Below are 17,191 nucleotides of genomic sequence, written 5' to 3'. Positions count from 1 at the left end.
ACTTTAAGAGACATCTTTTAAAGGAGTAGTTTCACATTTAGGAAAAAAAGACAAATTCAATTCTTATTTCATCTCTAAAGTAATCTATTTACAGTGATTTTATCTTATATGTCATTTTCTTGGACTCTTGAGGATAAAACATGAGAGTTCTGTGTTTACAGGTGAGCTTCAGAGGTAGGCACATTTTAGAGCCTTGGACAGAGCCCAGAGGCCATTTACCCTTTTTTGTTTTGTCAAGCAAACTTTCTTTAGTGTCATATTGAATAGACATATATGACGTATTATCTTTCGGAAAGAAAAAAATCTGTTTTCATAAAGTGTCAAACAATTCCATTTAAACAAGATGTCACATGCATGTGGTTGAAAAAATGTCAATTCAGCACGTCTGGTTTTAACCCTGCACGTTTAAGGGCCAAATATGTGAAGTGACAGTTTTTCTGTGCAGGATAATGTAATAACATGTTTTTCTCTTCCAGGAGGTGCCAGTCAATGGCCAGTAGGAGGCACTACAGAGCAGCTACCTGAGCATAGGAACGTCCCCGTGTCTAGACGGCCTGCAGAGAGACACTCTGATTCTTCCAACAGCGACGCCTCTTTACGCTGCAGCTACTGAACCTGCTGCTTCTGATAATGTAGCTATCAGGCCTTATTCTTCCTTCCTCTCCGTCCTGCTGTTAAACTGTCACCTTATTCTCCAGGTATCAAAGCCTTCTTGCACATGACTATAATTTGGTTTATTTTAGGTACTGAAGATGTAAATGTTTTTATTCTTTTAAAGAAATGCCTTTGTAAATAGTGATTCCTGCATCTTAAATATTTTTCCTCTTTTTTTATATGATGCATAAAAGAACATGAAATGTATTTTATTACTGATTTGTTTTTACTTTTTGTTCTTTGTAAACCAATGTATAGGAAGGCTGAAGCTTCCCCCGTGTTTAAATTATGTGCAAATGCAGTAAAGAAAAAAAAAGTTGAATGAAACTAAATTGTGGTACAAAAGTCCCTTTATTGGCATAAACATACTTTTTTTTTCAAGTACAAATCTTGAGAGCTGCTTCAAAACGTGTACATGGATGAAGAGAGATAAGAAAATAAAGTTCAGACGGAGTTAGTGAAGAGAATTAGAAAAGTACAAGAAAATGTTCTACATCTAGTCTATATAGGAGAAGATGAATTAAAAAGGTTGTATTATTTTTAAGCACTTGAAACATGTCTGGTCATTCCTAAGGTAATATCGAGGTGACCTATAAAACTAGGCCTCAGAAAAAAGAACCACAGTCAGCGACTGATGTTTTAGTAGCACCCAGATCTCTTCATATGACATGTTTGTTTGAAACAATCACACAGCTTCTCATTGGCCTTTCGGAGTAAACACTTTGGTTGTGGTCACGTTACGACAGCTGTTTTGGCAAAATGAAAAGTTTAAAACAAAAAAGATGGCTCCAAACATATCAGAATAAACTCTCTTTGTCACAAGTTTAAATGACAGAAATCACTTTGTACATAAAAACAAGGCATATCACAAGATAGTTCTCCCCGATTTCATAACGAGGTCGGGTTGTACTTCAGGTTTTTCATCTGGAGCTGTTCAGTATTTCTATCTTTGCACCAGTCTGACAAACGCCTGAACCAGCTGGATGAACGGCTCCTGACCTTCATGGCTTGCCTTGGAGCCCGGTGTGGGGGGTTTGGACTGGGTGGAGGGGAGGATGCCACTGGCCGGGGATGATGGAGAGCCCCGGCGGAAGTGTCGGGACAAGCTGGAGAGGAGGGTGCTCTGGAGGTGAAGGAAAAAACAAAGACACTTTTAGTTATGTAATATGAAATATAAGACAACCTATTTAAAAACTGTCAACGCTAGAATCCAGCTCTAAACAGTGCCTGCTCTTTTAAAGAAGTGCTCAATAATATTCTTAAACTTAACTGGATTTATATTCAGTAAATCGGGGAGATTACAGCCTTCATTATGGTTTACTAGGAAGTATTTTTGTTTACAGCGTTTTGTTTACTCCTGTTGTATTTAGGAGTAAATCTAACATTATATTCAGTATATTCACAGTATTCAGGAGTAAGAAATAACCAGCTTTAGTATTTAGGAAAATGTGTTAGTCCAAAAATCATTGTTTTCTCAGTGATATCCTTTTTTTTTTTTTTTTACAATAAAAAATAAATAAAAATCAAGAGGAGAGATTTCACATCTCACCAGTTCAGAGCTGAGCTCCTGTTTGAGCCTCTGTTTGTCTCGAGGGAGGATGGAGGGGTCTTTGAGACACCGAGCCGCCTGAGAGATGAGCACGTAGAAACAGTTCTCCATGGTGAACATCAGCAGGGACCTGACAGGAAACAAGAAACAAACCCAAGATGAGCTTCATTCAGTGTTGTTTGGAGAAGACCCTGTTTTTTTCTCTCTTGCCAAGAGAAAAAGACACCGCACTCTTATTCTTTGTAACAGTCTTCTGTAGCTTTATATTTGTTTGAAAATATCAAGAGTGGTATCAATGTTTTCATCCATCTCACAGCAAAACTAAAAAAAAGTATTTCTTCTAAAATGTGAAGCCTTTTCGATTAGAGGCCATGTCATGATAGTACCCTTGAAATAATGCATATATAAACAAAAATGAGATGAACTCACTTGAGAGCTTGGATCTCCTCCGATGAGGCCAGAGAGACGATGCTCAGTGAAACAGGCTCTTTCTTCTTCTCCATCTTTGAACAAACAGAACAAACACAATCATTGATCAGCTGTGACTTCCCTGCAGCTCAAGTTATTAATGATTAAACTTGATATCTACCTCGCCCAACATGCTGAGAGCCACATTGATGGTGGCCAGCAGGGTCCCGAACGATGGAGCCACGTCAGGGTCAAACGCCGGCGTCGTGAAGCTGAGCACGAACAGGGTATGATACTCTGCCAGATCCATACTCTGACACACAGATACACACACGTCAGCATTTATTTTTTTACTCTGTTTCTATTTTTATTCATATCTCATAAATATCAGCAAGACTTCAGTTTCTTTCTGAGAAGCTGAAATGTGATGCTTGCTATCCGAACGAGAGTCGGCAGACTGACCTGGTCCAGGAGGATCTGGCAGCAGTCTGGAGTGAAGTGCTGCAGAGTTGCTAGAGTTTTGCTGAGGATCTTCAGGAGGCTGCACTGCACAGCCAGCAGGGCTTTTTGCTCAGCTTCCTCCCTCTCTCCTCCGCCTGCGGCCTCTTTCGTCGGAGTTTGGGGGGGGCGCTGTGGCCTGGGGAGGTGACCAGGGGGCAACGCTTCCCCATTTTTCGCCTGATAAAGCAACATAAAAGTCGTTATTTTTCAGAGTTCATAAATATCTTAAACCACCTCTTCTGAACAGGATATAAAACAGAATATAATAAAGGTGTTATGATGCTGCAGTGCAGAATATAAAATGTTTGAGCTTTCGACCTGGAGGTAGTGATGGAGCATCTTCTTGCTGTGGAGCAGATACGTGCAGGTCTGGCACAGATAGCACAAGTTCACCTGTATGACAGAGAAAGAATGAATGTTGAGGTTTAACTGCACAGGTGGAGTCCCAGTCTTCGTCTTGGATGATTCAGACCTCTCCCTCTGGACTTGCCTGTATATCTCGCAGCAGCTTGGGGAGGTGAAACTGCCACTCTTTACAGAAGCTGGAGAGCTGCAGCAGGAAGCCAACCGTGTGATCCGCCTCATCCAAACAGGCCAGACTCTGAACTGTCCGCACTGCGTTCAGGCACTGAGAGGGAAAAAAGCTCATCATGAAAACTCATATTACTGTAGTCTACAGAAAAAAGCACCAACATTACAAGCACAAGGACAGTGCATTAATACTTCTCTGAATAACAATACAAATAATAAACACCGGCTCACTGTTACCTGAAGTATTCGTTCTTGATGGACTCCTACAAAGTCCAGAGCTTCGTTAATGAAGTTGTAGCGCAGAGTCTTCAGCAGACTCTCCATTAAAGACATGCAGAGGCGGTACACACCGGGCCAGCAGGCCGAGTCCTGGGACTTGCGAGAGAAACTCTGCTCAAACATAAATATGTTGTGTTATTACTTTAGTGCTACAGACCCAGCAGTGCATTAACATGAGGTCGCTGTATGTTCTCTTTTTAAATCACCTGTGATGTTCCGTTTGAAGACACCTCATAGACACTCAGAAGAGGTAGGCAAATAGTCTGGATGACTCCTGCTCCTGCCACCGCTGCTGCCCCCTAGAGGATCAAAATAAAAACTCCCTCAGCTATAAAACAAATCTTACAATGAATTGAGCCTCATATCAAGTGTGTTCAGAGAGCAGCTCCATTAGCTGAAGAAATCCAGCAAATGCACTCTGTATACAGTCATACATTCTAATGTTAATCTACAGTACTCAACTGTTCTGGGAAGTTTCTGAGTTGCATTTTTTTTTAGAGAGGAAACTTGTCTTTACTTAGTGGTTACTGACAAAAAAAAGAAGGTAACAAACTGGTTTTATTCCTTAAATTTCACGGTAGAAATGTGTGTTTTGGTGTTTACCTGTGGCGTGCGGGCCAGTGTGAGCAGCAGGTGAAGTGCGGCCTCAGTGAAGTAGAGGTTGTGTTTGGATCGTAGGCTGAGCTCCACAGCGCTGAGCACTGAAGGGAGGACCGGCACCTTCCTCATCACTGAGACCCAATGCTCCCCATCCTCATCGGTGCGACACAGCTCCTTCGCCAAGTGCAGAGCCAGCACACACACCTGAAGAAAGCGGAAACAAAGTCCTAAAAATAACTTGGATATACTCTGATACCTCCTTAACTCAGAGACATCTGGAGAGATTGAAGCTAAATGTTTGAATGCTGGGATCATCGGCTGCTTTGGAACGAGTGATATGAAAACAAAACGCTGCTCCGGCTCACCCCGTCTCTCTGGTCCTTCTGTTGGCCGCGGGGAGAGTCCGTTTCCATGACGTCCTCGTCCTCCACTGTTTCTCCTGCCTGGTTCATGTGGCGAGTATTATCGATGAGCGCCAAGGCTTCATCTTTCGCCGTCTCACACACGGACAACAAAAGCTGGGGCAGTTGGGAAATATCTCCGCCTAGCAGACAGAGAAATGAAATCAACAAAGAGACGCAGCGCTGCAGACAGATTCTACGTTTGAGCCACACACGCCTCTTACCGTTGAGTCCCTGAATCTGCAGCACAGAGATGAGAGCAGAGAAGATTTTGGCTTTGGTCCGCTCCATCATCTGCTGGTCGGCCTGCAGGACGCTTTCCAGGATGAGGGAGAGCGGAGACAGGATGTCAGGGGCTGTAGCTACCACACTGGAGACCAGAGGAAGAGAGAGAGAGAGAGAGAGAGAGAGATGTTAATCCAGAAAACAAAGTCGGGCTATTTTATGTTAGTGTGTGTTGATATTCTGCCAATCCACACCTCTTCCATTGTTTCAGCAGGATGAGTAGTAGAGTGGCCATCATGGATCCAAGACGAAGACAAGGCACAGACATGGGTGTAGTGAGCTGAAGAGACCAAAAGAAAAGTTTAACAGCTAAAGGAGATAAGATAAAATAATGTTCTGACATGGTTCTACAATTCAGCTGACTTTTTATCCCAAAGCAACGTTCATCTGAGAGTAAGAACACAAACAAGGATGTAGAGAGGAGGAAACAACGTGAGTGTTTCTAACAAGCAGCTTTAAGTTAGGGGGTGCTGACAGGCAGTGCACACAGGAAAAAGCACCGGTCTGATGACTTACAGCAGCTTTGGTCTCCTCCAGAACATCCATAAAAAGCTTCAGTTTGGTTGAGTCTTCCGTTAGCTGCATCACATCGGACTGAAAGCAAAAAGTATACACCAGTAATGATTGAATCTGTTTTATGTTGAAGCAGAAACACTAGTTAATATGTTGGGCCAATTAAAGGGGTACAAATCCATCAAAAACAAATCGACAAACAATATTTTGACATTCATTAAATGCTTTTTTTCCTTTCTTGACAGAAGTGAGATGATGAAATTGAAAGCACCTTTCTCTCTTAAGCATCATTCTATTAAATATTCAAAACTTGAGAGTGAAACCTACGAGGTTGCTGTTTGGTGAAGTAGTTGCTTCTCTTTAATTTTTGTAAAATGTAGGCAAATTAAAAAAAAAACAAGTTTGAATTTATTATCATGTATGAGTTTTAGAGGTGCTGGTTGGCAGATTTGGATATCTTTGATATCTTTGGACAGAGACACAGCCTCCTTTTATCCAGTGTTTTGCTCATACAAACACATAACCGCATATCAACAATACAAACATGATCTTTATATTAAACTCTTGATCAATGATCAAATATTCTCTTCAATGCAGGCTTACGGAGCTGAGATTGTCAATCAGAACTGCTTATCAGCTAGCCAATGAGCATCACAAGCCCTGAATCTCCCGCCCCTTTATGATGTCGATCAGGGCGGGTCTTGTTTGCCCACTTCTGCAACTTTATGGAATTAACGATCCAACATTCAGACATGTGTTAAGAAAAGGTACATTTGCTGTGTGAGTAAGAGACACTAAACGTAACTCAAACTGTGAGTGTCTGTCCTTCTCTCTATAACGGAGTGTTTTCTGAACATACATGGCTAGTGGAGAGTATGAGCAGCATCCTCCAGGCAGAGATCAACATCTGGGTCTCAGGAAAGTAACAGATTCCCTCCTCCTCCATCTCTGCTATATGGCACACCAGAGACTTGACATACTGAGACCAGTACTCATATCGTCGTGCATTGGAAAACTTCTGAAGGCCGTCCTTTAGAGACTGCTCCAAGGAACCGCTGTAACAACACACACACACACAATAAAACTCCAGTTACAAGATATTAGAGCAATCATAGTCAATGAAAGCAATAGATGGAAATGGAAATACCTGACAACGTAGTAGATCTCCAGGCCGATGATTTTCATGACAAAAGCACACGTCTCCAGAACACAAGGCTGAGGGAAACAACAAATTCTTCAGCTGACACGTTTCACGTCCAATAAGTCATGTGATCATTAAAGCAGAGTCACAAATAGTTCACTACCTCTGTGGTCTCTGAAGGTGGAGTGAGGGTTCCAAAGAGAGGGGTTGTCAAATTCTCCCAAAATCTCTCCCTGTGTAAAAATCACAAATGTGTTCAACTCCATCGTTCAGCCTTACACGATGTTAAATGTTCACTTTTCCAGGAATGTTGAAGCTCAAAGTAAAATCTTGGTTTGAGATCATGTTCCTACTTTTTACGCAGGACAGAGATGGCACTTTCTCTGCGATCCTGCCAGAGAGCAAGCAGGAAGGCCAGGGCCGCTCTGTGCAGCAGGGGGGGACACCAGTACTTGCCCTGCTGTTTGGAGTCGATCAGGTCCAACACCACATGAAGACAGCTCCACTCACCCAACAGAAACTCCTACAGGATCAAAACAAACTAAAATTAATCTGGAAACAGTAATACACATTTTTAAAACAAACACTTCTTTAACACACTACACATATCGTTACCTTGGACCCTTCCTTTCCATCTTTGCCTTCCAGGTTGAGGAAAAGCTCAATGAGGCCAGGCTGCGTTTCAACAGCAACAGTTAGGAACTCCAGGATCATGACCTTGATCCTCATGTCTTCTGTTTTGCTCTGCAGCCGAGTGAGGAACGCATCCCTGATGGCTGATGCGTCGCTGCCAAGGCAGGCGTACACTGACATGGGAGCCACCTGCAGATTACAGATATACATTAAAACATCGATATTTAATTTTCTCAAAAACAAAACGATCACGTAGAGTACAACATGCAACGAATATATATATATATATATATATATATATATATATATATATATATATAAAATTCCTAACCGTGGCGAGACGTTTCAGCAGCTGGATTGCCAGGCGAGGCAGCGCTGGGTCGTGTTTGTGGTAAATATATTTGGCCAAGACAACTATGAGATTGTTGCCATGGCCACTATGCTGCGTCAGTGCCTGCTCCAGAGGGGACACGACGTCAGACGGCGGCTTCAGGCGGATGACGTTGTTGGTGACGGAGAAGGCCAGTTTGACTGTCTGGATCAGGATCTGACCGGGACCCTCAGAGCCACAGCTGGACAGCATCAGAGGAAATATTTAAAAAAAAATGAAAAATGATATCATAATGTAACAAAATGGACTTGATGGTCTCACTATATGTGACATAATGAGGAACACTAGACATGAAGTGTTGTCCATTCACCTGCTGGGTTGTGCAGCCAGGACTACATCTATGGTGTCAACTCCAACTCCCATAATATTGACGACCGCCTGTCCAGCCTCAGTGTTTGCCAGGCTGTAGATGCACAGAGTCTGCAGGGTGGGAGTGCTGCAAGAAGGCAAAAAGAGTGAATTAAGTGACTGACTGGACAGTTAACCAAGATCCTGAAATATGAGAAGCGTAAACTAGTACATGATTGTTAGTTTGTTTTGCTGCAGGACTTTTATAAGATGTTTTCATTACTGATGCATATTAAACATACAGTAGATCAAAGACATTGATCATTCCAGTTCATGTTTATGATCTCTTTCCTATCAGTCTGTTTGTTGGACTGTTGAAACGTGCAGTGAACATTTTAAGTTAAACACTTGAACACAGGTTTATCCTCACCTGCCCTGATCCTCTCCCTCTGGGCTCAGATTGAGGATAGCATGGATCAGCTCCAAAATAAGACAACCTGCATCAACATAGAGATTGGTTTTGAAATGTTCCAGTCTGTAAGACAAAGAGACTCCCCGACACTTCTGTGAGGACTCGTGTCCTTACCTATCCTCTCCCTGACTCCATAGGTGTTGTAACGCCACTTGTGGTACGTGGGCAGCATCTCCTTTAACACCAGCAGCACACAGGGGATCAGGCCTTTGTTCTGAGTGCTGCCAAGCTGACCCTGGGGGAGAAAAAAAGAAGATAACAAAACATTTTAACCACCACCTTTACAGATTGTATGTACAACACATTTAGAAAAATTTGTTACCTTGACCAGGGTTGTAATGAGACGAAGGAAGGCAATGGTCACAGCGTACTCCCCTCGAGGCTGCTCAATCTGCACCAGTAGGTTACCATAGTTACCTGCCTTCATCCCTTCAGCACTAGAAAAAAAAAAAACGCTTTAATTCAGTATTTTTTTTACTTTGTCTAAAACAGAAGTCAGGAAAATAAATAAATGTCTGTCCCAGTTTACATATTTGACTTTACCTCACACATTGAGCCATGCTGGTCAGAGGGTTGGAGGCAAAGGGTAAGAAACCTGTGTGGTGCAGACTGGACCACACCTGAAGATAAAAACAAGATATTTGGAGAAGTAGAAGCTTGCATGAAAAATGACATTAACTTCCTTTAGTGTTCACTCTGGAGGTACTCGGCTTTTACCTTTCCAGGCATCCTCGCAGCCAGGACAGAGAGACAGTTGACACAGGAGGCGATCACGTCCACAGGAGGGTTGATCACTGACGTCAATCTGACAGATTGTAAACACAGAAATTCATTCTTAGTGTCTAATCAAGTTTTTTTTTTCCACACACATAAAAATACAGAAAACTTGACTGTGAAGAGAGTTTACCTCTGCAGCAACATGTAGATGCGTGAAGTGAGAGGCAGCAGACAATCAGAGACGGTCCAGTCTGTGCTTATGATCTTATGGACCAGATCCAGGATGGGCTTCACACGAGCACAGTGTGCTAAAACATCTATAAAAACAAAAATATGACGACTTTATCAGTTTAAAAATATAGTAAACAATTTTTCAAAACAAATGACTAATTTACATTCATATGAGCTTTTAATCCAAGAACGATTTTAAAAACAGATGAATTGATCATGGCATCAGATACTCCAAACATCGTGTGTCTGTGCTTTATTCTTTATGTGTGAGAATTAAAGCACAAGCCCAAGGATTTTCTTTTTCCAACTGTCAAAAGCAATTAATTTATCCAAAAAACAAACGTCATCTTGGTATTTGAACCCTGACAGTTGTGAAAAAAAGCTACATTGTCATCATTGGTAAGACTTCCTGTCATTACAATCTGAAGCAAAGTTGTTTCACTTTTTATTCTAAATTACAGCTTATATTCATAATCGTTTTTTTAAAGACTTAGAGGACACAGAGTAGCTTGGGACTGAAAGCCACAGACAGGCTGGATGAGTTAGAAAATATCAGACACTTTGTTGGTTTTGGTGTTTTAGAGAATCTGTTAATAACATAAATATAAGTTATCAAAGCCTAACCGCCTTTAAAGCAGCCAATGATCTTCTTGTTAGAATTAATGAACCACGAGTTGCACACCTGCAGTTGAAACAACGTGGAGCAGCATCTCCACCTCACAGGTGAAGAGCGTCCAGGAGCTGTAGGAGAAATCCCAGCGGACCACATAGCCCTGCTCGCCTCCAATCATCACCTGACCCAGCACTCCCTGAGGCATCCACAGGTTGGTCTGCCCCGAGCCTGACGGTCAAGACAACATGTTGTAGTGGAGTTATGCCATTAAAAATCTTACAATCTTTAATAATAAATAAAAAAACAACGACACCGTGCTTCACAATTTTACCAAGCCATGTCGGGCAGGGGAAAAAAAGTGTTTTAAATCTGGGAATAAGATCTTTGAAACACTAACCGAGAGGGTACAGGAGTTTTGGCGTTTGTCTCTTCCACAGTGTCTCGTCGTCCTTCGAGATGATGTCACTGGGCTTGTGTTTGTAAACTTGTGTGTAGAAAGACATCTTATCCAAAAGGTTGTAAACCTGTCAAAAAAGAGAAAACTTTTTTTTATTCCATTAACATGATACAAAGCTGAATTTGTATTTATCCATGAATCTGTCAAATCTACCTTTTTAACTGTTGACTTGTTTGACAAAAGAGCGGTAAGCAGCTGTAACAGTGGTCCGATCTTATGAGGGAACATCCCCACAGCACTGTCAAGGATCATTCCTAATCCCATATTTGGTTTCTGGATTTTATAAAAAAAAATGTGACAACGGGAAAAATGACAAACTGGCATTTTATTTTTGAAATCCAATGTATCTCTCGAAAGTGTTCTAAGTTTAGTCTTTTCTCACCATTTCCCAAAAGACCTCAGCCAGACTGGGAGCAGACAGGACCTCACAGGCAGCATCGATCAGCTGCGAGCACTGAGTCGCCACGCCGTCTGTCTGTTAACATGAGGGATGAGTGAAGTTACAAAAATAACAAATACAAGTGTGAACAAAGAACATTTGATATGCACACCACAAGTACAACTGGAGGTAATTACCTGTAAGCTTTCCTCTTCAAAAGACGTGATCACAAACGAGAGGAGGCCGTAGACGCACATCTTCGCTGTGCTTGCTGTGCACTGAAGAGGAAAGATTTCAATCGTGATGTTCGGTGCATGTGACAGCTTTTCAATGACACGTTTTATTTTTCAGAGGTCATTTGTTTGCATCTCATGTCTTCTTGCTTTTAGTTTCACTGAACTCTAACTTGTCTCTTTGTTTGGATTGCTATATTTACGTGGACTTAAATGTGCCTGTGAAGATTTTAGTAAACGGTTTCTTTTTTTTTTTTGCAAGGTGCTATTTAAAGGCTTTATATGCGATATTTCAGACTTAAATATAATAGAAATCAAGTATATCCTCTGAAAATAACTCTGAGACTGTCTACAATGGGTGTAACACCTGAGTCCCACTGTCTGTGATGCTTTCTGAGTCCTATCTTCAGTTTGTTGACATCGCCGGGACGGCTAGCTGACTCCTCCCCTCGTGCATAAAAGTTGTTTAATTGAGGGACTAGAGAAAAGAAGAATAACATACTGTACTCACTGCTTTAACTGCGTTTCTAGATCACGCTCATTTCGGGTAAATTTACATGCAGTGTGAAGATACGAGCGTAATAAAGATCGCTAGCATTAGCATGCTAACACAACAATGCAGCACAAGTTGTTTCGGTTTCATGCTGGTGTTCAAGGGGCGACATCTGCTGGATCAAAAAAATCGCATATAAAGCCTTTAAGAAAAAGTTCAGAGTACAGAGAGTGTTTTTCATGCTTTCAATGTGCCCATTTGTGTATTTATGTTCTCTTACATTGTTTCCTGAGACTCCAAGGCCTTTCAGCATGGTTGAAATGTACTTGAACACCCCGAGCTGCAGGGCGGTGTTGCCTATCCTCCTGACCACGGGGCTGGACTCGTCCGGCCGCAGAGTGTGTCTCAGTAGGACCCAGGCTAGCAGAACCGGCCCGTGATGAGGGATGTCACCAAACGTCAGCAGCAGCTGATCTATCTCCTGGAAGAAACAGAGGAAATATAGAGACTTTATCCATCTCTTTATGGTTTAGTCTTGATTCACTGTTCTGTGTGCGAACAACTTCAGTGGAAAGAACGTTAATCTTAGGATGTGTTGAGGTCATTTCAATACATTTCATCATCTAGTGGATTCCCTTAAGTGGAGTATTACTGCATTTCAGCTGTGTTGAAGTGGATTTATACGTGTCTCCTTCAGAGACAATAGTCTAACCTTGATCACATCAGGAGCACTTGAGAACTGATGTTGATCTGTAGAGTCCTCCAGAGCACACTTATGCAGGAAATCTATGTCCATTCCCTCAACCAAGATGAGAGAGCTCAAATATCTGCAGGACAGAAAAACATAAAAGGCATTAAGGACTAACAATAAATTCATATCGAGTGATGTGATTAAATGCTTATTGCAGATATATTATCCCTGAAGTAAACACACAGATAAATGTGTTTTCTTGTATGATATCTTACATTTATGAACAGCACATAAACACAGACATAATGAGGTGCTCATACCCAATGCGGTCCACCAGCGCGTCCATGCTCTTGTTTACTAGGTGTCTGTTTGTCTGCCGCAAACCGAAGCCTTGCTCTTTGAACATTTTGGTGAAGCTCAGCAGGTCAGCCGGGCTCATCTCGAAGTATGCGTAATACAGAAAGATGATCTCCAACAGCACAGACTGTTCCCTCAGACACTGAAGAAACCAAAGGGACACCTGCCTCTCCGTCTGAGAGCAACACAAAATAATAGTAAGTTATATGCAGCAGTAATGGCCTCAGAGCCAAATGAAATCTACATAAACTCTGGATAATAATAAACAGTATTAGTGTACTAAATAAAACGGTATTAAATATGAAAAAAAACATATAAACCAAATTATCACCATAAGGTTTCCATGAGTTTCCCATGTTGGTGCTTCTGCTTTGAAGAGCTTCTCAAACTGTGACTTATAGTTGCTCACCAAATCCTTCTCCAGTTTATTTACACAGTTACTATACTCAGCCTGGCGGGAAACAAACACATCCAGAGACATCACACACAGAGGCAACAGCGATTAACCAGAGAATACCTAAATAAGTGTTTCACTTCAATATTTGACAAGTCCAGCTGCTTCTCACCCTGTAGGGATGTCGTTCATCCTGAAAATATGTCAGCAGGAGCAGGACGCATCTGAGAAGGCACAGGCGCTCATCATAGTAATGGTCAGCAATCTGTGAATATGCACACACATTGCTGGATTAAATATGGGAATGGAACTGTTACATTGAACTGATTGTAAATAGCATGGGATTTCCGTACTGACCTTCAGGAGAAGTGCCTGGCTTTGTCGCTCATCCTTTAGAACAACCTGTGTGGAAGAAGACTCTGTTAGCCTCTATCTCAATCTCCATCAAGGAAATAGTCTCTCACAATCCCAAACATTTTTGGTTCCTTATTAAATCTGTGACTTTGATACATTTTGTGATCTACACACAGAAAGCCTCGATGTTAAACCCAAATTCTCGCCCAAAACTAAAGAAATGTAATCAAGATGGGACACCTTTAAGGAATCACGGGTTCCTCTGTAGTCTTCCTGTAGGTAGCCCTGTAAAAGCTGCACACTCTGCTGCTCATCAAGACCCTGTAACAGTATCAACACTTTAACTCATTAGCATATTGTCATAACATATACCATGTACTACATAGACACCTTTATGTTAAAAATACATTTTAACACTTACCAATAATTTACTAATCCGCAAACCAAAATCCTTCAGTGGCTGTGCAACATCTTTGTTTTCCTTCACTTTCCCAGCAGAGGATGAGCTACAAAATGTAATGTTTACAATTATCATAATCATAATTATACTAAATCTAATATCAGGAATAAACTAACTGTATCTTACCTGGGTGGCTTGTAGTAGGTAAGTCCTTGCACTAGTCTGTTCCAGTGCCTGTCAAGCTCTGCTTCTATCTGAGCCTATGTACACATATATAAAACATTTCAGAATAAGAAAAGGGGTAAAAATCACTAATTTGTGTGAGAATCAACGTGTCATCTGTCTTAATACTAAGGTTAAATAACGTTTACATTTGTAGCACATCAGTATATTTGAAAAGTAAACATACCGGCTCCCGCAGTGCAGATCTTCCCAGAAGTATGGTCCACAATTCCCGACAACTCCTATGAGAATAAAGAGTACACGAACACATTACTTATATTTATATAAAAGACATGGCTGACACGTATGCATCAACTATTTTATGACATTTTATGACACTGTGGTGGCGTCTGCACTTTTCTATGCAGTGGTCTGCTGGGGAGGAGGGCGCACAGAGAGAGACAGAAAGAGACTGAACAGACTGGTCAGGAGGGCCAGTTCTGTCTTGGACTGTAGAGGAGGTGGGTGAGAGGAGGACGTGAGTGAAGCTGACATCCATCATGGACAACCCCTCTCACCCCCTGCATGACACTGTGGGGGTCCTGAGCAGCTCCTTCAGCAGCAGACTGAGACACCCACCCTGCAAGACAGAGCGCTACAGCAGGGCCCTTTCCCAATAGCCACAGTTCAGTATGCAGTACGTACTATTCAGTATGGAGTTTCAGTATACTGAACTCTCGTGGTCATTCAGAGTGCATTTTTTGGGTCCACCTCAGTATACTGAACATTTCAGTATGGATACTAACTTCCGGGTTTCATGCAGTATGGATCGGATGCGTGCTTTCAGGAAATGAATTGTGTTTTACCCACAATGCTGTGCGAAATTAAACGTAAATCGTCACTTCACGTCCGCCTCCAAATCAAAACAAACGAGCGTGGATTAATTTAATCAATTTTTAATCTAGAGTTAAAGTCCCGACTGAAATCACTGCTTTAAATTAACAACAGAAAATATAACAAATGTATACATTATTATAAAACCTTTCCCACCTCTATTTAAATAATGATTTCACTATTTAAATGTGTCTTTATTGGTTTATTTTACATTCTGTATATTACTGTCTTTCATTTGTACTTTCCTTTATGTACTGTATGTTATTTAGTTATTTAATCTGTCTTTTACTTGATTTAAATTGAATGCACATACCTGGTATTATTGTATTTTTTCTCCCTTTATTTAACTGATGTACATATGTTTTTTTTTGTTTTTTTTTAATAATTTTATCCCTTGTCCTGTTTTCTTGAGCTGCGGTAATACAAACATTTCCCCCACGGGGAATCAATAAAGTTTATATTTATATTTAACTATCAAAGATGTGAAAGAACCAGAAGTTAAATAAACATCTCCAGGGTTTCTCTTAAATCTTCTAAATTCCCTTGAGAGTTGTCAGTTTATTTCGACCGACTTTTAATGATCTAAAAGAGGATTCAGTCAGTTTTAATGATCTAACTCTGAAGCTAACTATTCAAAAGTACACTCAGTTTACTGCACATTGCACAAATTTACTTTCTCTTTACATTTTATTTTATTTTATTTTATTTACCATTTTGTACCTTTTGCACAATTTAGAATTATTACTGTAAATATTATTTATCTTATTATTACCTCATTTTATTTTATTTATTTTTACCTTATTTTGGTTGTATTGCACTGCGGGACGGAGACAAACTCAATTTCGAGTCCACTGTATGTCTGGCATATTTTGAAATTGAAAATAAAGTTGACTTTGACTTTGATTAATGATCTAAAAGGGGATTCACTCAGTCACTTAGTCATTGTCCTTCCCGTCCTCACACTTTCCATTAGCTTATTAGCCTTTGTCACAATTATCTATTCTTATTTCGAGGCTATTCAGCTAGAAATAGGAGTAGCATGCACTCGTCTTGCAAAAAAACCCCACAAAGTCACAGTGTATGAGTGAACATGCTGTTGTTGACATGCGGCTGATGAGAAGCCATTCAAATGTTTCACTGCTAGCTACTGCTAAGCTAAGTTAGCGTGGTGCTAGCCGCTCCACAGACACGCTGTCACACGTACATGTTACTTTTTATAAGACTGTTTAAATGTTCAGTTGAAGCGCTTACACTCGTGTTTATAGTTGCACACGTACCAAAGTAAAGTACACGTTAGACAAAGTTCGTTGCTAAATGCCTACCTGACACTCAACTCCGATTCCGCCATCTTCGTTTCTGCCACTTGATTGGTTGTTGTCGCTTCGTCGTCATTAACGTCATAGACACGTTCTTCTTCGTTGTCGACGCCGACTCTTTCCCCCCCAAAGGAAGACTGCCACCTTCAGGAGAGAGAAAGTATCTCCAACTGTCTCCTCTTCAATCCTTTAATTGTTCCTCAAGCAAAGCTGAAGATAAAAGCATTACTCTCTGCATAATATATAGTTGTAGTAATTTTTTTTATTTATATTTTAATGCCATTATGGGGTGGTATGGCATATTTGATTCATGTGTAAATATCGGTACATATTTACTAGCATTTATAGCTAAATGCAAATAAAGATTTCCCTGTATTAAAAATTATTATTATGATATTCAAAAGAAAAATTAAAGACAGTTTGTTGAATAAATATGTGGAAATATGTCAGTGAGATACTGTTTTTTTTTCTTCGTGATGCTGGAATAAAACATTTATTGTTTTTGAATTAAGTGTTCTGTTTTGTTTTAATTAATGTTTTGTAAAAGAGGGGCAGATATTATAAGAATAATCTTCTTTCTGCTCCTTTTCATTCAAAATTTGAGATTTTATGTTTGTTTGTTGGGGTTTTTTGTTTTTGAATGAAATAAAATTGACAAATAAATAAATAAATAAAAATCTCGCTGTTTATGCCTTTTTGCTCCACAAAAAAAAAAATATATAAAATAATAATAATAATATTATGGAAGCCCATTTCCGCCAGTTAAAAAAATGAAAATGAAAATAATAAAGTCTGAGAAATTCTGAGATATAAAGTCGAAATTATGAGATAAATAGTTGAAATTATGAGACTTA

General features: G+C 40.5%; 2 protein-coding genes across 7 annotated transcripts in view; one reads left to right on the top strand and one right to left on the bottom strand.

The window, feature by feature from the left end:
• The window catches only part of cdk5rap2 (CDK5 regulatory subunit associated protein 2), a 33,617-nt gene extending 32,631 nt beyond the window's left edge, over positions 1 to 986 (top strand). For all 6 annotated transcript variants that reach the window (XM_020634631.3, XM_065965369.1, XM_065965366.1 and 3 more), the window contains one exon: positions 477 to 986. In XM_020634631.3, coding sequence (XP_020490287.2) covers positions 477 to 613 — 137 coding nt within the window. In that variant the 3' untranslated portion in view covers positions 614 to 986. The remainder of the gene's footprint in view (positions 1 to 476) is intronic.
• Positions 987 to 16,459, bottom strand: nup188 (nucleoporin 188). The gene is made up of 43 exons (XM_029277501.2): positions 16,344 to 16,459; positions 14,375 to 14,429; positions 14,152 to 14,225; positions 13,987 to 14,071; positions 13,806 to 13,886; positions 13,569 to 13,613; positions 13,384 to 13,476; positions 13,149 to 13,268; positions 12,781 to 12,992; positions 12,482 to 12,596; positions 12,050 to 12,250; positions 11,241 to 11,321; positions 11,047 to 11,139; positions 10,818 to 10,937; positions 10,605 to 10,731; positions 10,277 to 10,435; positions 9,554 to 9,680; positions 9,364 to 9,451; positions 9,190 to 9,266; positions 8,969 to 9,083; positions 8,761 to 8,881; positions 8,605 to 8,671; positions 8,197 to 8,322; positions 7,827 to 8,067; positions 7,478 to 7,684; positions 7,216 to 7,385; positions 7,026 to 7,095; positions 6,869 to 6,936; positions 6,581 to 6,776; positions 5,725 to 5,802; positions 5,403 to 5,488; positions 5,148 to 5,293; positions 4,888 to 5,066; positions 4,526 to 4,726; positions 4,129 to 4,221; positions 3,881 to 4,033; positions 3,603 to 3,740; positions 3,431 to 3,505; positions 3,074 to 3,289; positions 2,793 to 2,924; positions 2,633 to 2,706; positions 2,204 to 2,333; positions 987 to 1,777 (listed from the first exon to the last, which is right to left on the bottom strand). The coding sequence occupies exons 1-43, from the start codon at positions 16,367 to 16,369 to the stop codon at positions 1,598 to 1,600; spliced, it is 5,241 nt and encodes a 1,746-aa protein (XP_029133334.2). The 5' UTR covers positions 16,370 to 16,459; the 3' UTR covers positions 987 to 1,597.
• Between the last annotated feature and the right edge of the window lie 732 nt (positions 16,460 to 17,191).

This window comes from Labrus bergylta, chromosome 17 (assembly GCF_963930695.1).
Source record: "Labrus bergylta chromosome 17, fLabBer1.1, whole genome shotgun sequence".
NCBI classification, from domain to species: Eukaryota; Metazoa; Chordata; class Actinopteri; order Labriformes; family Labridae; genus Labrus; species Labrus bergylta.
This window is presented reverse-complemented; position numbering and strand designations above follow the sequence as displayed.

Bases quoted from the DNA above. Each gene is read 5' to 3' on its own strand.
- nup188 (XM_029277501.2), bottom strand. From the start codon at position 16,369: ATGGCGGAATCGGAGTTGAGTGTCAG. The intron at 14,226-14,374 runs GTATGTTTACTT...ATGTGTACATAG, and splicing joins GATCTGCACTGCGGGAGCCG to GCTCAGATAGAAGCAGAGCT. The intron at 12,597-12,780 runs GTATGAGCACCT...TCTGTCCTGCAG, and splicing joins GCGCTGGTGGACCGCATTGG to ATATTTGAGCTCTCTCATCT.